General features: G+C 44.6%; 1 protein-coding gene across 2 annotated transcripts in view; it reads left to right on the plus strand.

Moving 5' to 3' along the window:
- Nucleotides 1-23534, plus strand: part of LOC117472743 (zinc finger SWIM domain-containing protein 6-like) — a 50857-nt gene that overhangs the window by 15419 nt on the left and 11904 nt on the right. Inside the window, exons 2-9 of one of the 2 annotated variants that reach the window (XM_034118118.1) lie at nt 14433-14789; nt 16060-16208; nt 18308-18458; nt 20224-20403; nt 20867-21037; nt 21156-21302; nt 21811-21957; nt 22715-22996. In XM_034118118.1, coding sequence (XP_033974009.1) covers nt 14433-14789; nt 16060-16208; nt 18308-18458; nt 20224-20403; nt 20867-21037; nt 21156-21302; nt 21811-21957; nt 22715-22996 — 1584 coding nt within the window. The remainder of the gene's footprint in view (nt 1-14432; nt 14790-16059; nt 16209-18307; nt 18459-20223; nt 20404-20866; nt 21038-21155; nt 21303-21810; nt 21958-22714; nt 22997-23534) is intronic. The other variant, XM_034118119.1, reaches the window with a different exon arrangement.

The following is a 23534-nucleotide window of genomic DNA, read 5'->3' on the forward strand; positions in this document are numbered from 1 at the left end:
TGCACAGCAGTATGTATGCTCAATGCGTTGTGTGTATTTTTGCATCTTGTGTGTTTATCGCACGCGTCTCTCCCTCTCCCGAGAGCAAATGGGGTTAAAAACAGTCTCTGTCGTTTGTTCTGCGGGCAGTGGCACTAGCAGCTGCGTCTCTGCCTCTCTCTCTCTTCCTGTCAGCTAATATTTAGTTAATCTTTGGTCTGGGACCTACGGGACTGGCCTGAGCTCCTGGTGCCCCATCCATCTCGCACTGATCTATATTCCACGCTGGATCCCTCTGCCATTAACCACCACCAAGGGGAGGAGAGAAGGGGATAGGGAGGCGCAGCGGTAGAACGAAGAGGAAAGGGCAGATGGGTGGAGGGAGAGCTGTAGAGAGACAAGAGAGTGATGGAGAGGAAGCAATTGAGGGGAGGGAAATGGAGGAGTAGAGGAGGGCCTTGCACAAAAATCACTTCTCCTAATTTGAATGAAAGTTAAAAAGAAAAAGTACATTGCAGGAAATCTGCTAAGGGATGCATGTGTCAGGCTTTTTGCTTTCCTTTCCGAACACACCCCTCCCATTGATTCTCTTCCACTTCCGCTTATTCTCTTTCTTATACATATGAACAGGTGGAATTAGTTGAATCCAGCTGAAAACAGTCTAAACAACAGATAAGTGTTTCTTCAAGGATGTGTAAAAGGTTGAGGAGGAAAAAGGTGGAGGAGGAGAAGAAAAAAGAGCCATAGGTGTGGGAGTGAGTGACCATATGCATAAAGCAGGGCACTTCACTCATATGCATTGTGTAGTTATGAAGGGGTCCACCTGGAAAGGCTCTAAGTGCTGAGTCACTCTCTCACACACAGACTTAACGCTTTTATTCCAGACTGGTCCATCTGAATAGAATATAATAGGCTATAAAGTGCTCTGCTAGCAGTGGCTGCCTGCCCCACGGCAAACCCTTGCCCCTTTGCTCTTCTACTCCAAATCTCATTTCACCACTTTTATAGAAACAAAGCATGTATGCGCTGTGCTTTAATTACATCGTTTTTTTCCTTCTCCTTTCCATTTGTTCTCTTCTTTCAACCCCTCTTCCCTTGTTGTTTCTCCTGCATTGCTTCTCAGGCAGCCACAGAGAGCTCCCTCTTCTCACTACTCTCCCTGTGAACCTCCCCCCTTCAGTCACATGTCCCGTTGCTGCTGCTCCTGCTGTGTGTATGTGTGTGTGTGTGTGTGTGTGTGGGGCACCTGTTTGGGATCTCAGTGTGTGTTTAGGGTCATGCCTGCAGGTCGTATGCAATGAATAGCAGGGTTGTTACAGAAGCACAACCGGTTGAGAAAAGTATAGCCAGTAAATAGTGCACCGGTGACGGAAGGAGAGGAGGACGATGGAGAGATGGATGGAGGGAGGGGAGAGAGGAATGAGGGAACAGGAGGACCAGAGAGGGAGGAAGGGAAGAGTGGTTGCAAAGCCAGTGAGCCTTAACCACCTTCTGTTAGTCTGTCTGCTCTCAGCGCTGTTTTCTCTCTCATAGGAATCTAATGGCTTTTCCACTGTCCTCTTTCCAAACCTCCACCACCACCATCTCCCCCTTTCTCTCTTCTTTCTCTCCCTCTCTATTGATGGGCTATTTTTTTCCTTTCTTACGCCTCTCCATCTCTTCTCACTTTCCGTTTCTCCATTGCGATTCCCTCTCTGAGTCTTTGCCCTTTCCTCCCCTGCTACCTCCCCTCCCTTTCTCTCCTCACGTCCTTCCAGCTGCTGGCCAGGGGAACAGCTGACTAAATCTAAAGCTCGGGCCCCTGGCTCTGGCCCTGGCCTCAGCCTCGGCTCTGCCACAGCCTCCTCCTATTCTCAGCCCTCCTTTCTCTCTCCCTCCCTCCCTCCTCTGGCCTCCAGCCCTGGCTCCTCTCTCAGCAGCCCCTGCTCAGCCCTGGCCCTTCCTCTGAGCCTGGGCTCCAGCACTGCCTGACTCTCAGCAGTCCACCCCCCCTCCATCCCACTCCGGAGCTGAAAAGCCTCAGAACCTCTCTCTCTCCCTGTTTGCCTATAAGCCTGCCCTCTTCTCTGTCTTTCTGTTTTTTTTTCCCACTCTGTATTTTCTTACTAATTTACCGCCCCCCCCCCCTGCTCTAACTGACTGAAGCTGGGCCCCTAGTACTGTCCCAGCGTATCTGGACCAAGCCTCATCCAGGTTGGCTGCAGTTCAGTTCTCTGGCCAGGCATCTTTCTCTCACTGTAACTCATTGTGGCTCGCTTTACTCCAAGCCACAGTCAGCTTGTACATTTTGTCGTTTCTGGCTCAACACTTCCTGCTAAGCCCTTTGTTTCCTCGTGTGTCTCTTTGTCTCCTCGACTCTCGCTTCTATACGTCTCCTAACTTGTGTAGACAGGCTTAGCCTTAGCACAAACACAAACGCTCAGCACACACACGCGTGCAAGAGTGTGAAACATACGACACATGATTGGCAGCAGGGGGAAGAGGGGGGGGAAGCAGCAAAAGAGGAAGTGGGCCTTGTCACATCTCTAGGCAAGCCTTGGGCTCGAGTTTGATCGCTGCCCAGGGATGGGAGCCTTTGTCGTCTGTCCGTCCGTCCCCCCTCCCCACACTCGGTGGCTGTCAGAGCAAGTCTGCAGGCGTGTGTGATTAGGTGCAGGCCCAGGGTCCGCCATCACTCTGCTGAACACACGCTGCCCACAGAAGACACCTGTCAATGCTCTTCCTCCTCTCTGACACCCAACTGCTCTGAGACGAGCGACAGAGGGCTGACAGAATAAAGTTCAGAGAGCACTGCATAGCAAGACTGAGATGCACACGCATACACACGCACCCTTACCCTTTGTGTGCAAGTGGGCTAAGGAAGCCCCGGCAGGAAGGAGTTCTGCGCCGGTTGAAGCAACATCAGAATCTTCTCCAACATCTCGCAGCTCCTCTCAGATTTTTATTCAGCCCACTCCCTGTCTGTCTAATGCCCAATACAGCCTTTGTCATTCTTGCCGTCTTTGTTGTCATGTTGTGTTGTTTTGTTTTTGTGTATATGTGTGGAAAAGGAAATTGGGGGAAAAAAGCAGCAAAAGTTTCCTTTGGAGTCACATTTTCTCTTGTTGACTGACAGATGCGGGACGATGAAAGCGAATCACAACGTGCCACACACTTCAAAGGTTCCTGTGTTCCTCCGTTTATTGGCAACAACGCACAACAACCTCTCTCCCGGTGTGGATTCTTCAAAACAGGGAGGGAAACAGCTAGACGAAACAGAGGCAGCTGACAAAGAAGCTCGCATTCAAACAGCTAGAGGGAGATGAGGGAGGAGGAGGGGTGCTAAATAATCAGACCTAAGCAATGTAACCAAATCGGACTGCTTTTCAAAAGCATTTTCAATCAAAACGGGGTTTTGATGCGCACTGATTCTGATACCTGGGATGTTTGAGTAGAGAAAAAGTGACGGCTTGAAGTTGTGAAGACTTCTCTGCTTTGGGAGGAGCTTTGGTTCAGAGGCTTTTGTTGTGCGTGTGTTTGGAGTATGTGTGTTCTACATGGACCATCGCAGCAGTAATTAACTAAGTGTTAAAGCTAAGATGAAATAAGCCGCTTGGTTCTGCTCTCCTAACCGTATGGATTTCTCTCTTCCCTTCTCTCTCTCTTTCTTTCCACCTTTCTTCTTACTATTTTCCAGGATGGCACCCATTGACTGCCACTGACCTAATTTAGGCAAATTTCATTGACCTACTTCATGGGTGAATGCTGACTTGCCCACGGGAGGAGATCCTCTCTTCCATACAGTCACATACACACATACTATTATTTTATGATTAATATGCACAACCTCAACCTGCTTTTTGGTTGCTATGGCGCTGGGCATATACCCCCTCAGCTGTGTTTTAGCCTCTCCTTGAGCCCCCATTAGACCCCCTGTCATAGCCTCCTTCAGCAATGAACGTAATGAGGAGGTACAGACACGTGGTCAAATATAAACAAAGCAGTTGGCCATTGTTTAATAATGTCTCAGAGGTGGCATAGTCCTTGACTTCACAAGTCTCAGAGGAGACATAATCAGCATAATTGCATACGGATATGAATATTCTTCTGTCAGCAATGAAAATGGTAACTTTAGAAACTTTGATTAAACAGTGTAGAAATGCTTTGCTTGGACGGCTTGTACTCCCTCAGCAAAGTTAGATGGTTAGAAGTTAAAGTTAGACTGCAGTCTATAGAGCATTGGTGATCCCAAAGGGGGAGTGGCATCTTTAACCCACTTGTTTTAAAATAATTCATGCATCATTGTGTTCCTCTAGCAGATTAATCCCAGCTGACTGGACACACACAGTCCTCTTGAGGGTTTTGGAAAAAGGCTTTGTCATAGTTGGATTAGTTTTGCCCTTTTTAGCGCGAAGATGATTAGTAATAAACTTCTGTGCCTGCAGCCTCCCACGAGGACATGGTAGTTACAAGTAGTCTAACCTCATTCAGTGTATTTGTCACACTCATGTGTTGTTTTCTGTGCAGTCCTGCTTGTGTATGTTTGAGTACGAACAAGAAGGGTACCAGAATTCTTTACCTGCCTGTTTTCCTGTGTGTTTGCTCACATAATATGCAATGTGTTTTCCCCCCACAAATACAACCCATGAAAGCAAACACACAGGTACATTCACGCAAGCAACGGGCAGAAATGTGTTGTCATGGTAACTCATACAGATGTCAACAAAATAAGCTCCAGGGTGAAGATTGTCTCCGTCTTGTCCAGCAGGGTGCAATTTATCCCAATGTAGCCATGAAAAGCAGCTATTTACATGAAACGAGAGCCGTTTCTGGGAAATAGGGGTCTCTCTGAAGGTTTTGATGTCAGCTGCCTGCTTTTAGCTTGAGAGTGGAAACCTAAACCATCTAGAGAGAGAGAGAGAGAGAGAGGAGCAAGCTGTAAACCTACTGAGAGAGCTCAGTTCCCAGCTCACATGTGGTTGCAGCTCTGTGCATCACCCTGAAAGTCTCTCACCGTTTCCCCTCAACACGCTTGGAGAAGGCCAAGCGTAGCGTGTGATTTCAGATGCTTACAGTTTGCACAGAGTAAATTGAACCCCCTTGCTTTATAGCTTATCCTTAAGAGAGTGGTCCTAACATCAACGTCAATATTTACAGGAATAGCCTGCAGGCAAGAGAATCGACCACCACAATTCAGCAGAGACTTATTCAACCTTTCTCCTGCACCCCCTCTCTCCTCTTTCCCTCACTTGTCTTCATCCCAGTAATTCCCGTTCACTGCAGCAGACCGTCCATCACAGAGCCTGTGTGTGTGTGTGTGTGTGTGTGTGTGTGTGTGTGTGTGTGTGTGTGTGTGTGTGTGTGTGTGTGTGTGTGTGTGTGTGTGTGTGTGTGTGTGTGTGTGTGTGTGTGGTGTGTGTGTGTGTGTGTGTGTGTGTGTGTGTGTGTGGTGTGTGTGTGTGTGTGTGTGTGTGTGTGTGTGTGTGTGTGTGTGTGTGTGTGTGTGTGTGTGTGTGTGTGTGTGTGTGTGTGTGTGTGTGTGTGTGTGTGTGTGTGTGTGTGTGTGTGTGTGTGTGTGTGTGTGTGTGTGTGTGTGTGTGTGTGTGTGTGTGTGTGTGTGTGTGTGTGTGTGTGTGTGTGTGTGTGTGGTGTTCTAAGTGGCTAACTGGGATCTCTGCAGCCTTGGTTTCCTCAGGAGAGTAAAACTTGAGAAATAAATAAACACATTCATAAATTCAGATGCAATGAAAATGTGTATAAATATGTTATGTCCTCGCTAATCTGAAAATAAAGATATTGATAGACACACTGGGGGCTAAGCACAGACACACTGGGGGCTAAGCACAGTGTGTGTGTCGTGTGTGTACAAGGTGCGCCCTGTTTACGTGCGCGCAATATCTTTCGGCAGGGCCGCAGCTTTGACACAGGCTCAGCGGCTTTTTGAGAGATGCTGGATGACGCGTGTCAAGTGATATTAAATGTGAGAGAAACTCCCCTCCTCCCTCATTCACTCCCCCCTCTGCTTTGCCCATCCCTCCGCCGTGGACTGTGTCTGCTGTGGTTAGTGTGAGCTATGACACTTTTCAGTGGGGTTTTTAGGGGGGAAGGTGCCACGTCTGATGTATGAGGCCTCACATCTCTGTGGGTATAGCAGACACGTTGGCCTACATAAGCTCCTGGAAGGTCAATGCCTATACATCTGAATAGATATTGTGTACACATGCTCTACCTAATCTAAATTACAAATGTGTTACTCTTTGTATTGTCATAATCCAAACAATTATGTGTTAAGGTTATCATTATGTGCGCTGCGTATTAATCTGTGGGAATGATAATTGCTTGGTAATTGCTTACAAATGAGTGTGTATTTAAGTGGTTGCGGTGCTTTTGTGTTGTCTTTGTCTTCAAAGAGAGATGTCGCTGTAAATCAGGTCACTCCCAAACAGGTTACCTATGTATTTAGATTATTCCGACCTTCATTGAATCAGAAAGAAGACACAGAATGGTGGATTTTCTCAGCCACTGAATAAAGAAAGTAGCACATAAAAGGTTAACCTATTTTCCTGGTGAATGTTTTTCTTTGTGTTTAAACATGTGTGTGTATCTCCTCCCATCTCTGTCAGGTAATAATGTGGATGTATGGGTATTGGGCCAGTGTGCTCGGTGGTATTATGGGTAAGCCTGAGAAGGGGGATGTTGGGGGATGTTGAGCAGGGGCGGGTTTATGCCAGGATGTGGCATGCGCCGCTGAACAGAGAACAGCGAGTGTGACCTCAGTGACTCCAGGAAGGAAGGGGTAAGCACGAGCCAGCAGGCCTGCATGGGCTGCGTTACGCAAACTGGCGGCTGGCTGGAGCTGAAAGGGGAAGTGCTGAGCTCAGAGGAACACTGGCTCAGAGCCCTCACTCCCTCCTCCCTTCACTGAAATACCCCTTCGCACTCCTGGCCATCATCATCGCTAAAGCTGAGCGCTACAAATGATTCCCACAGACAGGCGTGGTGATGGTGTATGTGTGAATGTGCTGGAATGTAGATTAAAACTAGGTGTGTGTGTGTGTGTGTGTGTGTGTGTGTGTGATGTGTGTGTGATGTGTGTGTGTGTGTGTGTGTGTGTGTGTGTGTGTGTGATGTGTGTGTGTGTGTGTGTGTTGTGTGTTGTGTGTGTGTGTGTTGTGTGTGTGGTGTGTGTGTGTGTTGTGTGTGTGTGTGTGTGTGTGTGTGTGTGGGTGTGTGTGTGTGTGTGTGTGGTGTGTGTGTGTGTGTGTGTGGTGTGTGTGTGTGTGTGTGTGTGTGTGTGTGTGTGTGTGTGTGTGTGTGTGTGTGTGTGTGTGTGTGTGTGTGTGAGATGATGCCTCCCCTTGTCTAGTGTGTGACGTCAGTACACACAACGGGTCAGCTTAGGGCTAGGCATTGTGTGTCTGTGTGTGTGTGTCATGGGAGGGGGGAACAGGGGAGGAGTCCGTTATTGGAGAGAGAAAAGGGAAAGAGGAGGGGCTGTTTGTGAGCAGGAGGTTGACTGCAGGGAGTCACTGAAGCCAGTATGCGTGCATGCATGAAGGCATCATGAGTGTGTCAAAGGGTGGGGTAGTGTGCATTTGTGTGGGTGTGTGTGTATGTGGTGGAGTGTGTGGGTTGACTTTCCAAACGAAATGGGAAGGGTAAAGAGTGTAAGGTTATTTCCTGGCGTGGATAAGTGAACCTAAAAACACACACGTACTCGCCCATGTGCTCACACAGTCATGCGGTAATTTTCAGTCCAGTGCTGATGGTGCCCTGCTAGCTATTTTCATATGCAAATGAATTCTGTTCACTTTCAGCCATGTTAGCCTCAATAGCAGAGCCCTTTTGTCTGTGTGCTTTACTAGCTTTACAGAATATTTTTGCTACATTTTGTTCAGCCATTTTCATACCCTTTTTGTTTTCAGCTTTGATGTCAAGATTAATTTTTGAAAGCTGTTTTATCAAAAAGATTAATCTCAAAAGGATTTATGGGGCAGAGTTCAAATTAAACAAGAGAAACACATCTGTAATCAATTCTGACAGCCACAGCAAATGTCCTTTTGGCACACTTTCTGCTTGCAAATGATGTGCAAGATCTAACAAACACAGCTTCCGCCTCACAAACACACATTACAAAATCATTAAAAACTGTGCATGGCCATATTCTTTCTTTATTCTTTTAACCACGTTCTGTGTGCAGTGTTTTTAACAGACACAGCCTGGCCCATCTCAACCCATGCTCTCCTTCATAAGATGAAGGACGCTAGCATTGTTATGTCTGAACTGCATAGGTTTGTCATTAGAAAGATAGCGAAGCCCTCAAGTAGCAGACAATGGCTTTTCAATGGATCCCATTACCTACGTCCATAGCTTGCCTGGCTCTACTGGGAAAGACCTCTGCTAATTACACACATTCGTTTCCAGCCAGCTGTAATTTCATTCACACTAATGAACCTTGCACATGGATTGGGGTAATGTAAAGTTAATGTACAGCCAGGAGACAGAATTAGCAGGCTATGGCTTCTCCAGTGACAGGGATTTGTTGAATAGCAGCTTTACAGACGGTTCACCCAATACCACACAGATGCTGTTCTGAAATAACTCCTAATACTAATTTTAGACTATAATGAAAATGAAAATGTATTAGTTAACTACAAAAAAAAAAGCCTGGCTTGTAGTAAATTATATCCACCAAAAATCTATGATTGTATTTCCTTTTTAGCATAAAGTAGCTGTATTCGAAAATGTTATCTGTGTTAATAGCTTCGACATTGTGGTGTATAGTTATGTTAACATATGTTATCTGCATTTGAAGGAATAGTGGACATTTTGAAAAATATGCTTTTTTCTTTTTTACCGAGAGGAAGATACAAACTTGCTAGCAACCAGTTAGCATAGCCTAGCATTAGTATGTTAAAAGTTGGAAACAGCTAGCCTGGCTCTGTTACTAGGGTAACAAATAGTTGCATACATATATTGTTCGATTACGCATTCATGTATGTGTAATAGAGGTGCTGGTAAGAGAATATTGTTGTCTTTGGATGAAGTCAGGCGAGCTGTTTCCCATTGCTCCCAGTCTTTGTGTTAATCTAAGCTAACTCGGTGCTGGCTCCACCTTCTATTTTCTCATTTTACTTGCTGCAAGATAGTGTTTTTCCCTAAATGTCAATCAGTTTCTTTTCAGAATTCTTGCACACAGGATTTTAATGTGTTACTTGCATATCTCATTTTCTCATCACTTTAGCCTTTTTGTCTTGTGTCTATCACATCCTTAAACAGAGGCTCCACTGTCTTTCTGTGCTGGATAGCCTTCTGAAAGCCAACCTTTGGGATCAGTCAGCAGAGCAGTAGCATCGGCTCTGCTTGACAGGCCCAATCCAGCAAAATTTGAATCCATTTTGAAAGTGATAGTTTGAAAATTGCAAGTCATTTCTGATATACCGCATGGCAACTAAGTGGCAGCAGCCCAGTAGTCAACTGTCATTTCCACCGCCAGCTGATGACAACTCCAATCACCCATACAGCCGTCAATGCACACGCACAGATACACACACACACACACGTATTCTTTACCTCCCATCCCTATGATTAACATGCATATTTTGCTGTCAGAATCTCAAGCGGAAGTAAAAGCATTGAAATTCATAGAATTCCAATGGACATTAATTCATGCTCATTTGTGTCTGTCGGGATAAGTATTCAGAGGTAGTACGAGTTTCATTTGGTGCATGTGTGTGAATGTGCGGGTGGTTGAGAAAACCTTTTTTTCGTCGTTCAGAGGGCTTAATGCATAAATATGGCCGCCTCTGGAGCTCAGCTGTGTTATTCCAGCCCGTCCCACACCTAGGAGACACAGAAATGCACACGCACGCCTGGAGCAAGGTCTCCTGCAGGATAGCATTGATCTTTGTTTATAGTCTCTGTATGGGTGCTTCCTTATAGGACCACACAAGCATGTACTCATTGTAACTTACGCAGACCTACACTGTAAGAGGCTGAAAGGCCTTGTATTTGTCTTTTATAGGATTATTAATTGGGCCTGTTCAAGGAGCCCCATTGGTAGAACATCGTCCTTTAGCTGTGGGTGGGATGGGGGTGGTGTTAGAGGTGGGGGACCTTTCCTCGAACTGCCTTGCTTGTCTACAGTTGTGGTTCAGATCTCATTTCAGTAGGGCCTCTCAGTTCAGTCCAACCAAACAGATTGGATTCCAGTCCAGTGGCCTTTTCTCAGTGAAGTTTTAGAAGGCTATCTTTGGTCAAACGGATCCCACGTTAAAGCTCCAACTGCTGCAAGTGGTCTCCTGTAGATCATAGAAGCTCTAACAGGGCAGAGTCGGATTTAGGTGTTGCTCTCCTTCCTGTCTGAAGCTCATAAGATCATTTCATTAATGTGCAAGGCTAAAGTTAATGGGCACACGCAGATGGGCCTTACATATCTATTTGCTTCTCTGTTTCTTTTTGTTGACTCACTTTCACACCAGCCTATTTGTATCATCCTATTTCCCCCTACTGAAATCACTTATGTATTCAGAATCACACACACACACACACACACACACACACACACACACACACACACACACACACACACACACACACACACACACACACACCGGACTGCATGGTGCCATATTAGATTTAGGTGACAGTCACTCACGGACCAATTCAGCCAATAAACGTAATGACCTCCCCACTGCTGGGCCAGAATTTTCTCCATGGACTTGGAATCTTAATTTGATTGCGGAAATATATGTATGTTGCTCAATCTAATTTACTCCAGTGATTTTTAGAACACTGAGCACTTTTGTGCTTAGGCAAGCAAACTCTTCTGGCCCGGCCCCGATACTCGCCGCCTGCCTTCATGTGGGAAGCTAAATCCTGTTTTATATGCGGCGTATAAAGGCGGCATTCTTCCATCACAGCAGATGTATGGTGAAGGAGTTGCAGGTCTTAGTTTGGGCCTTTCCTCCCTGAAATAAGAGCAGGAATCTGGTATTTCTGGGACCCCTTGTTGTTGAATAGATAGAAGTGGCCCTAGCTGGTCAAGAGAGCGCATGCTAGCTTATCGGCACTTATACAAGTTCAAAACCAGAGAGAAAGATAGAGTGAAGCTCTATTTGGGGGAATGCTTTGATGTGGATCCCTCCAAAAAAGTGTGGGTGGTCTGCAGTTCTTTGTGGGATTTGAACATATATATACATACGCTAATTCTCACTCACTCTTTCACACACAGTTCTCGCTGCCTTACATAGCTCCTAGGGCCAAGTGTGATTTCACCAGGGCGGTCACAAGGGGTTTCTAGGGCAACCTCACAGAGGCCTTGTTCTAAAAATGGCCGCCATGGTTACTTTGAAAGCCAACCCTGGCCTCATGAACATTCACAGAAAAGAGCCCTGAGCAGCACTCGGGGAGGGGAGCTGGGTGAACTGGGTGAGGGGGGAACCAAGCTCTTTAATAGCTAGCACATGAGACATTGAAGGTTTCAAACCATCCCATCCAGGAGTCATGGGAGGTTTGTGTGTGCGTGCGTGTTAGTGTACCTAAACAGTAATAGCCCTGTACCCAGTGCTTGGCTAAATTAAAAGGGCATTTTTGGCATGGGGGGGGGGGGGGGGGGGGGCAGTTTTTGGTGCCCAGACGAATGGACAGGGAAGGCGAAACTCATTACCTACCCATCTGTCAGAGAGTGAGAGAGAAAGAGCTGTGGGAATGTGGATGGAGGGAGGGACACATGAAAAGGGCTTGGAAGTGGAGAGAGTGAGAGTGTCTGTTAAAGCAACACAGCTGACTTTTCCAACAAGGATAAGTCTTTAATCACAAACACTTTTCATACTACATGCATTTAATTTTTTCGTAAAGTATTCCTGTTCTTTTCCAAGTGTAAAAAAGAAATAAGAAAATTTGTGTGTGTGTGTGTGTGTGTGTGTGTGTGTGTGTGTGTGTGTGTGTGTGGTGTGTGTGTGTGTGTGTGTGTGGTGTGTGTTGTGTGTGTGTGTGTGTGTGTGTGTGTGTGTGTGTGTGTGTGTGTGTGTGTGGTGTGTGTGTGTGTGTGGTGTGTGTGTGTGTGTGTGTGTGTGTGTGTGTGTGTGTGTGTGTGTGTGTGTGTGTGTGTGTGGTGTGTGTGTGTGTGTGTAGTGTGTGAGTGTGTGTGTGTGTGTTGTGTGTGTGTGTGTGTGTGCTGTGTGTGTGTGTGTGTGTGTGTGTGTGTGTGTGTGTGTGTGTGTGTGTGTGTGTGTGTGTGTGTGTGTGTGTGTGTGTGTGTGTGTGTATCAGAGGTTGATTTTTCTATGAGCTCTCTCAACCCCACATGTTTTTGATGTTCTCTTTTTCTCTCCCCTCTCTGGACCAGGGGCCACTCTTGAAACATAAGCTTTTGTCACACACACACATACACATACACAAACTAAATGTAGTAGCAAATATTAAAAGCATTTGCTAATTTTTATGTCATTACAGAAAAAAAGTTAGCTCTCCTTTCTTCAACCAGCTGCACCATGTAAACCTTTTTGTCTCGTTTAAGAGTGACTCAGTATCTCTCTCTCTCTCTCCCTCTCTCCCTCTCTCCCTCTCTCAGCTGTATATAGGCTATGATCACTGCAGATGCAGATTGCTGCCATACCCCTCTTCTGTGGATATTGTTAACTAACATGTACTTCCTCTGCCAGCTGGCTTTCACAATGGAAAAGCATATCTCCATGGCAATGTTCTGCCGTTCTGCACCGTTGGATATTTGCAGCTAACACTTATAATACAATAACCAAACATGGCTATTTCTGTTGTGATGCTCTTGCAAATATGCAGGATTGCAAAATCTGTGCTAATGGAGCTTTTTGAATATTACATTTCTAATGTTGTATGAGGCCTAGGTCTCACTCGTGTATATGGTGGTTAAAAGGGTTTCCTGACTGAGTCTTTGTGCTTTAGGGAGAGAAATATAACCAGCTTGCTTTATTTTTCTGTCCAGCCTAAGGGCATCAGCACACTATAGCTAACGGTTGTCACCCTATTTACTTTCTGCTCTCTATTTCTTCTTATGCACCTGCATTCTTAGTGCAACCCTTAACCATCAGTGGTTGAATCTGACCTCTGTTCATCTTGCTTGTGTTCCCCTCACCCATTTCCATCTATATCTTATAAAATATTCAAATCCCTCCCTTCTTACTTAATATAGAGGCCTAGAATACACTTTGATATTTGCGTTAATACATGCTTGATATCACAGCAATGCGTGTGCTCAGTCCTTTGATAAAAGTATTTAAGAGATGTATGTCTTTGCCTGGTCCACATGCATTTCAGAGATCTCTCCTGTGCACATAAATGCATTCATAAGCTCCTCTCTGCCTGTCCTAACCACTCCCATTATTAATAAATGCATGATCTCACACAGCTTCGCGGTGTGTGCGTACATGTGTGTCTCTTTCATATGCTCATCAGTGTGTGTTTTAGGCCACTGCCGGGGACCCCGCCCTGCTCATTCATATTCATCCTCGCATAATGACTAGCCGCGCCTCCGGATAGCGCAGTCAAGATGAGATCAAACATTATATTCAAACAAGAGGCTGTATAATTCATACTGTAACAGCCGTGCTCACGGCTCACTTCCTCATATCTCTCTCAGTTCCCCTGCCAGTGCATCCCCGATCCGAGACCCTGCATCTAGGTTTCTGTCGCTTTCATTGACTTTCACATTCATGACTGAAGTCTGCAGCTGGTCCTGATCGTGCTCTGAAGATAAGAAAAAATGGGCCCTTTTGGCAGGTGACTGTCCAACTGAGTCTGTTTCATCCTGAGCGTGTTCATTCCTAAAGACATTTATACAGTAATGTCATTTACTATAGGGCACAGTCAATGAGATGATCAAGTTATCCAATTTTCATTTCATAGATGTTTAGGACAAACCTCCAGTTGTTGGCTCTGTATGGAGACAATAGATGCCAGCTCTTATCTCTGAATTACTTTGATGATGTACCTCTCATTGTACTTATAATCAAAGTTGCTCTGCTTGAAACTTAATAGCTCAAATGTGCTGTATTGGTTTATCTCTTTCTGAGTAAAAGCAAACAAATTGAGTGGCGCAGGGATTCAACTAATGAACATTTGCATCAGTGATTGGGGTGAGGGTGATTCATTTATCTTATAAATCAATTAATATATGTTCTATAAAATGTCCCATAAGCCCATCACAAGTTCACAGTACCCAGATATTCATTGAACTCTCAAGACAAAGAGCATTTGCGAGATATCTGAGAATCTGGAACCAGTTACATTTGGACATTTTCGTTTCAGAAATTATTTCAGCAGATCATCAAAATGTTGTAGCTTGGTTTAATTTGAATGAATATTAATTTATGCTATGGAGTAAACATGTAAGGATGAGACAGCTGTAACTGAAGGAATACCTGTACATATTGTTAATCTCTTTAAAACAAGATATCTTTCTTGACATTTTGTTCTTCTCTTTCTCCCTTGTTCAGGTTTCCATCTCAGCGGCACAGTGACGGACCCCGCCACACCCTCCGCCCCAGAACTAGTTTGCAGCGTGAGCGTCAGCTTCGACCGCTGCAAGATCACAGCAGTAACATGCACCTGCGGCAACAAAGACATATTTTACTGCGCCCATGTAGTGGCGCTGTCGCTTTACAGAGTACGGAAGCCTGAGCAGGTCAAACTGCACTTGCCCATCTCAGAAACACTGTTCCAGATGAGCAGAGACCAGCTGCAGAAGTTCGTCCAGTACCTGATCTCAGTCCACCACACCGAAGTGTTGCCTACTGCGCAGAAACTGGCAGACGAAATCCTGTCGCAGAACTCGGAGATCAACCAGGTCCACGGTGAGGAAAAGTGTGTGTGTGTGTGTCAGAGAGTAGGTGTGGGGCATGTTTATGACCATGCAGGTGTGTTTATTCGTGTGCATTTGTGTGTTCTTGCCTCTAAATGCATGCTTGTATTGACTGCATGATGAAGGTAAAGCGTGGCAGGATCAATATGACTCATTAGTGAGATCCAGACAGTAAAAGAGAGACTGTGTGCTTCTAATCAACACTATAGACCCGTTATTTACCTCTGAGAGCAAGAGAACCATACAGAGACAGAGGCCTAGAGTTTTCTGTGAGGTAAAGAAGAGTGCATATCTCTTCTTATCGATACTGCACTTACCTTATTAAGAGGGGAGAAACTGAAGGGAGGGCAACACAGGGAAATAAATGAGTGAAAACAGGCAAAAGAGGAGGGTCTGAAAAGCATGTGTTTAAAACTGTGAAAACTGAATGAAATGTCATCATTTAATTTTGCGTTTATTCAGAACTACAGTCCTTTTATTTTGTTTCTCCTAGAAGGACATTTATTAGCTTATTGCATTCCAAGCTTATTATGCTCTCCACATTATTTGGTATGTTAAAATCAATGTATGTATTACAAGTAATGGATTATTTGTTTGGGGTCCTTTTTACAAATTACGTATGAATTCTGTGCAAAATAACTGTCAATAATATTAGTAGAAGATGGAACAAGTGAGGGTATGCCGATTCATATTAATAATAGTTACTGCTGCTGCTGTTATGTTACCCCTGTTCAGACTGGACTGAAATGACCCTTTTATTTGATTACAAACTGATGATTATTTTCTCAAATAATCCCATGGTTTCCTAAACTCCAAGGTGCTGCTTCATGCTTTGTACAACACGCCGTCAAAAGCCTAAAGATATTAAGAAAACAAATCCTTGACATAAACACTGAATCCATAATCAAAATAGTTGCTAATTCATTTTCTGTGAAATGAATTATACATTACTGCCTTCAGTGTGAGTGTATTATCTTGTAATTCTAATGACACAAAATAAATATTTGCAAATTACTAGTGTTTGAACTTGAGACAATTTCATCTTCTCCCAAATATGGGTAATGGTTTATATTTTCATGTTCATGTTAAAATGATTTTAAGTCAGGGTAGATAACGATAAAATGTACATTCAGTAGGACAAGGTTAAGTGAAATGTGAATGCATCTGTAAGGTATACTATGTATGAGCGTATACGCCTGCATGAACCATGATATACCAGGTGGCAAACTGCACATTCAACATTTGTATTTGTATGTGTGTAGGGGCCCCGGACCCCACAGCAGGAGCCAGTGTGGACGATGAGAACTGCTGGCATCTGGACGAGGAGCAGGTTCAGGAGCAAGTCAAGCTCTTCCTGTCGCAGGGAGGATACCACGGCTCGGGCAAGCAACTCAACCTGCTCTTCAGCAAGGTCAGGAGCCAGCAGCATTGTTCATCTTCATACAGAACATTACAACACACGCAGCACACATACAGCACATACCGACCCTGAACGCTACAGACATGCAGTGTATCCTGCTGTGTCACATCCCTCCTTTAGCTGTTCTCTTCTCTCTACAAAAGCACACACATGCAGCCTCTGCTTCTCCCCAGACAAAACAACTTACATATATTGGCACATACATTCAAAGGCGGGCTGCCTCTTAGCTGCGGCTAATTGCAGAAAGGAAGTGTAACATAAAGAGAGAGAAAGCCTGCACTATGTACTATCCTCCTGTACCCGCGATAAAGCGATTACATGAGAGATGTGCGCTTCTCTCTGTTACAGTGGCAGCGCTAGGCCAGCATTAATGTTGTGCACTGTGTAAAAACTGCAAGCCAAGGCCATTATCATCCACCCTGGCCTGCTTTTAGAATGTCTCTGGGCTTTATGCTCTTTGATGCTTGTTTTATTCTTTACAGCACACACACCCACTGACAGCCACATATACGCTTGTCTCTCACACACCCACGGCGAGAGTCACGTACCCATTTGTACGTACACCGAACTGCCCTCAAATGATAAACACACGCCCACTGAATATGCGTTATGTATATACTGTATGTGCTCCTGTGTATCTGTGTTTCTTTGTGTGTTTGTAAATAAATGTTTCACTGCTCTTACCATATAGACAAATACACAGAATTGATGTGCTTTTGTGTGCACACGTCCATAAAGTAGCCTACAACATTTTATATTCCTAAAACACCCAAGAGTGGGTATGTTTTTGTTGCTAACAGATGCTGATCACTTATGTTTACAATAAATTAGTCCCTGTTGCAATTAAGATACAAATATTTGAACCACTTGCAAGAAGAAACTGGTTAAAATTAAAACAGTCTATGGAATCTGTTTTTTATTATTATTGGATCTTTAACAATTCCTTTTTACAATAGTTCAATAGCGTTGACACATTTCTTGATTTGAAAAGAATGAAACTATTTAGCTTTTTGTACAATTGTGTCTGTCTGTTTGTGTTCATTGCAAGTGAATGGATTTACTTTGTGACCTCTAGTTTTGAAGAATATTTCTAAAGTAAAACTACACAACTATTTAGACTGCATAAAAGTAGTTTGAATGGAATTGGATCTTTCAAGTCAGAATGTGTAGAAAGTGCTTGTACTTGACAGTACAAGAGGAATTTATTCTCCTGGTTTGAGAAAATCCTTTTTTAGCTCGAGTTACATGCTCCTAATTCTGAGGGTTTGTGCCACTTCAAGGCAAATTTCATTTGACCATGAAAGTTAAATGTCAGACGCTCCTCTCTTAATAACAGACCACTGCCCAGTCTGGGACATTGACTCTGATTTGTCTACAGACATTCAGTAGCTGGTAAAAGAATAGTGTCCTTTTTAAGGCACGTTGTTTTGAAATTGTAAGAAAATGTAATCTGAGGTGGAACTGTGTATGCAAATAAGCAGGATTTTTTTTTATGAAGACCTTTTTCTATTCAAATCAACTTTATTTATCCTTCCAATGAAAATTGTATCCAACAGTTAACACACAAAATAAATAAAGACATAATGTGCAGTAATTTAAAACAACTTGGTGAAAAAGGTAATTAATCCACAAATAAATTAGCATATATATTTAAAAAGAATAATAAAAAGATACAGTAACTAACAAAATTGTATTCAGCAGTTAAAACACTAAATACATTAAAATACAAAGTATGCGCTAATTTAAAAACAACTTTGTGAAAAATGTAATTAATACACAAATAAATTACCTTAGATATTTAAAAACAATACTACAAAGATACACAACTTAACTAATGAGTCTGTAAAAAAGCATAAAATAACCACTTAATTTGTATCATTGATAAAGTTTGCATACTTCTGTCATTTATTTTGAGCATGCAGTAAAAAAACGTTCTGTTTGTGTTCTCCCTGAGTTGTGAGAGCTGTTTGGTGTGTCTCTATATTACTGTGTGTGTCACTGTGTGTGATCTTTGCTCTCTGTTATGTATCATGTGTGTTGGGGTGTGTATGTAACGCGTCCTCCCTGTCTCCTCCTCTCTCCCCCTGCAGGTGAGGGAGATGCTGAAGATGCGTGACTCCAACGGAGCGAGGATGTTAACACTGATCACAGAGCAGTTCATGGCCGACCCTCGGCTGGCGCTGTGGAGACAGCAGGGCACCACCATGACCGACAAGTACAGACAGCTCTGGGACGAGCTAGGTGAGAGAGGAAACGCACACCACACACAATGACTGTCCCACAAATGTGCGCACACACACACACACACACACACACACACACACACACACACACACACACACACACACACACACACACACACACACACACACTTCCTTCCCAGTATGCACAGTCACGGACAGATTTAGCAAGGTGGGCGATCGAACCTAGACATTGAGACAAAGGCACACACACATTTTTTCTTCCTGTTTGTTTATGTGTCCTTTGTGTCAGAGACAGCCCACATACACACACACACACACTCTCAGCCGCACACAGGCGTCACTGACAGCCCCGTCTCTCCCTCTCACTGTGAATGCAGGTTTGGCAGCACAGCAAGAGTGTCTCTCTGAATCACAATCCGTTTAATGCAGCACACCGCGCCACATCAAAACCCCAAATATTGTGACCTCCGTGATGTTTCACATTATATATTTAGTTGATGTGACAGAGAGCTGCTCGCCATATAGTCACTGGGTTTGATATAGTGTGCGGTTGCTTTGACAGATGTACTGTACCTACAGCGAAACACTTCTTCACACACCACAAAACCAACAGGCACCGGGACAGCAGCAGTGTTGTCTCCTGTCTTTGTTGTTTTCCTCTAATGTCTCGCTTGATGTTGCTGCTCCAACTGCGGCTGTTGTTGCTGATGATGATGTTCGTTTTCTCCCTTTGGTCTTGTTCTGCACTTTGTAAGGACAGCACAGTGATCTCATCTGTTTCAATCCCACGTATTTTTGGAAGTGTGTGTACGGTCTCTTTGAAGTCCACACTTCAAACCCTTCTTCCCAAGTCCTTATCACTCCCCCTGATGTGTGGTGAATGCTGCCTCTCGGCGCCGCTCTCTCTCTCTCTCTCTCTCTCTCTCTCTCTCTTTCTCTCTCTCTCTCTCTCTCTCTCTCTCTCTCTCTCTCTCTCTCTCTCTCTCTCTCTCTCTCTCTCTCTCTCTCTCTCTCTCTATCTATCTCTCTCTCTCTCTCTCTCTCTCTCTCTCTCTCTCTCTCTCTCTCTCTCTCTCTCTCTCTCTCCCTCTTTTGTCTTTCTACTCTGAGCAGCAGCTACCGCTCTCCTCCAGACACAAAGCCAAGCCTCATTCACTTGTCCTCACCCATGTCTCCTTGTCCAAATCATCTCCGCTCCTATTTCATTTTCGATCTCCTTTTTTTTTCTACCCTCCCTCTGTTCCGCACCTTTTGTATTCTGTTTCTTTCTTCATGTTCTAACTCTGTCCTTGTCTTCGTCCTTCCTCCGAAACTCTCTCTGCTTTTATACACACATGCATACGTGCAACACAATCGCGCACACACTGTAGAGTGTACATATCTCCAGCAGTATTGAGAGTAAAATCCCTGAATGTGCTTGTATCCCCAGAGACAAAGCCACTTTTCATATTCTGTTTGTTCCAATTTACTCCAAAATGATGTGTGTGCAGTCAGCGTTGCCTCGGGACTAGTTAAGTTCTCTGTTTTCACAGAGTTCTGTATTCCAGTGCAAGATGGCGCCAGCATACAAAATGTGCACTAAATGAAGAATGTTATGAATGCTCCACATCTTCGAAAACTGCCTCCAGCTCTCAGTTCTTGCATGATTATTGTATTTAGGATTTTTGAAACTTAAAAGACACACCTACCTGTATTGTATGACTCATTGCGGACGTTGTGGTCACACATATAGAAGTAGGGCAGCTGACTTACAATGTGTGTGTGTTTTTGTGTATGATGCTTATGTTTGTGTGGGTGTCCAGGTGCCCTGTGGATGTGCATCGTACTGAACCCCCATTGCAAATCGGAGCAGAAGTCATCGTGGCTGCGCCAGCTGCGCAGATGGAACAGCGTGGACGTCTGCCCCTGGGAGGATGGTAACCACGGCAATGAACTGCCCAACCTCACCCACTCATTGCCTCAGGGTGCCCATGGCAACCAAGGTCAGAGATTGAGAAGTTTTGAATGTCTGTCAGTAAACTATTTACATTGCTAAAACGTATCTCAGTGGGAGGGGTTGTCAATGCATAAAGAATTTGTAAACATCTCTCTGACACACACGGAGCACTACTGTTATCCCAAGCATCAAAACGTTTCGGGTTTTTATTTGATTTTGTTTCACTAATCCTTATCAACAAACTGTCATCCTATTGGAGGTGTAGTTTAGAGATCAGAAGCAAGGACAGGCTGCCATTTTTGTGGGTGACTGTTCTGTTTGTTTATCAAAATGATGCTAATTCCCTAATAAATGATGATATTAATAAATGTTAAAATGTGTGGGCATATAGGAAAAGAAAAGCAACCAAATGACCAGGCGTGTGAGTGTTCCTGCCATTCCCTAAAGATGAGGCAGCATAAATCTCCTCACACCTCCTCCTCACTTCTGTCCCTCTTCTTCTTCTGCAGAGATGCGCCCCCACAGGACTGTGTTCACACGGGCCATTGAGGCCTGTGACCTGCACTGGCAGGACCGACACCTCCAGCACATTATTGCCAGTGACCTCTATGCCAACTACTGTTACCATGACAACCAGGACGGCTCCCTTTTTGATACACGGGGCTGGCCCTTGTGGCATGGTGAGTCTGGGTGCATGTAGGTGTGTGTGATGTGTTATTAATACACAAAACAATGGACTGAGAATGTGCAGTAGCTAAAGTGTAGAATATCTGAGTTAAAATGTAGTGTTTCCCTCAGAACACGTCCCGACGGCCTGTGCCAGGGTGGACGCCCTGCGATCGCATGGTTACCCCAGAGAAGCCCTTCGGTTGGCCATCGCCGTGGTGAACACGTTACGGCGGCAACAGCAGAGGCAACTTGAGCACTTCCGCAGACACAAGAAAGGTGAAGCTAGGTTCTATTGTCACATTTTTTATTGTCAGAACACAAATTAGAAAGCAAATAATTATCATTTATTATACTTATTAACCCCATTGTCCTCATTCCATTCCATACATAACAACCCTCTAATACCAAGGGTAAATAAAAGAGAGAAAGATACATTCATCATACTGAGAAGCTTTTTCTTAAGTCGTAATTTTTCAAAGCTGGATGACTTAATTGCAATACCAAAGAGAAAAATGTTGTGTGGCTGTTTTTAATAACAGTTTTGCTTCAAAAGTCTTTCTTACATTTCATTTTTAATCATTATTGTTATCATTGCATTTTAATTAAGAACTGTTCACTTTCCTATTGCAGGTCATTTTATAGAGTTATGCTCCCCGCTGTTCTGAGTTGTAAAGGCCCTTGATTAATATAAGAGTTGATGGTGTTGACATTGTGTTAACAGCGTCAGTTTGTTGCCACTCTTTGCTTAATGTGTCTTTATCTGTTGTGTTTTTTGTTTTTTTAGAGTTGCTGCATAAAGGCCATACTTCCATAACCAACATGGAGGGCTGGGTGGGACACCCCCTGGATCCCATCGGGACCCTCTTCAGCACCCTGACAGAGCCGGGACGAGGGGGAGAGGAGGGCTCCAACACCTGCTTAGACCTGTCAGGTACTGCTGAATGCCTGAACGAAGCAAATAGACCCACACACTCTACTCACATCTGAGCCAGCCACACACAAAAAGATCCAAAAAGATCATACTATATACTGTATATATTTGTATATGAAAGGGGGAGACAGAGGGTGTAACACACAGCACATGGTCTCAGGCTTGATTTGAACCAGGGTCCTTCGCTTGGGGACCAAAGCCCCAGTACATGGACCGTCAGCTCAACCTACTGAGTTATACAACGGCCCATCTCTGCTTTTTTTAATGCTTGTACGATATTATTTTTCAACATTTAGTATATTATTCAGAGGAGTTGATTTTAAATATGGAATGCCAATATAAATGATTTGTACTATAGTTAATTTGTTGACTATAGTTAATTTGTTAAGTTTAGCTGCATACTAAGACTTTTATTTTCAGGACTTTCATATTTTTTTAAGTTAGAAAGAATAGTTTGAGTGCAGATTCACCTCCAGTCCCTCTGTCTTATTTTATCTCGACTCCTCTTGTGTTTTTTCAATTCTCCTCTCCTACGCTCCGAGGTCCCTCATTGCCTCCTCTGCTCCCAGAAATAGCCCTCTGTCCTCTGAGGTACAGAAGTGAACAGAGGAATGCTCCTGAGGCGTTGATCTTTATTTTGGATGGTTGTTGGGTTCAGACCTCACTGTGTGACTGACACAGTGGTTTTCCACAGGAGACAGACTCCTCTATTGCCCAAAACCTCAGAGACATTGACTACCGCTTTATGCCAATTCAGTTTTCTCTCCCCTCTTTGCAGACTGCTCCAGTGTCGTAAGCCGAGCAGAGCTCCAGCGAATGCCCGTGCAGCGATTACTCGGAGACGGGGAATCGTACGTGGCACTGGCAGTGGAGACGGCTCTGATTGGCTTAGGCCAGCAACGGGTGATGCCCGACGGTCTGTACGCTCAAGAGAAGGTGTGTCGCAACGAAGAGCAGCTATTGGCCAAGCTGCAGGAAGTGGAAGTGGACGACTCCCTGGTCAAAATCTTCCGTAAACAGGCCGTCTTTCTGCTAGAGGGTGAGGGAGCTAACGGATAATATTTCGCCATTATTGTCCCTTTATTTCACCACATGTCCCAGCAGACTCAACTCTCTCAGACATACACTGCATAGAGAAACCTCCTCTCTTCCCTTTCTCTCCCTCCCACACACCAAGACCCTACACATTCTTGCTAAAACAGGAAAAAACACATTGGCCTCTGTCTCACTATTTATTATCCTTTCATTTTGTGGTGCAAATAGAGGCTGAGCTGCCCTGGGCCAGACCAAAATGAGCTCTTTACACAGTAACACCAGGGGTATTGTGTTAGCACACACATGCGTGCACTCACAACAGTGTGTACATTTACAGGGCTGGGGCTAGAACAGAATGAGGTTTGGTTATGGGAAAGAGAGGAGGAGGAGGAGGAGAAGGGGGGGGGAGGTGGCACATCCTGAAGGGCCCGGCCCAGTCTCCTGTCCCCACCCAAACCCCAGCTCTGCCTCGGCCCCGGCGCGACCACCCACCTCTGGCTCCGTTGCTAATAGAGCACCAGGCTGTGAGGCCTCTGCGGGCC

The sequence above is a fragment of the Trematomus bernacchii genome, unplaced genomic scaffold, assembly GCF_902827165.1.
Source record: "Trematomus bernacchii unplaced genomic scaffold, fTreBer1.1, whole genome shotgun sequence".
NCBI classification, from domain to species: Eukaryota; Metazoa; Chordata; class Actinopteri; order Perciformes; family Nototheniidae; genus Trematomus; species Trematomus bernacchii.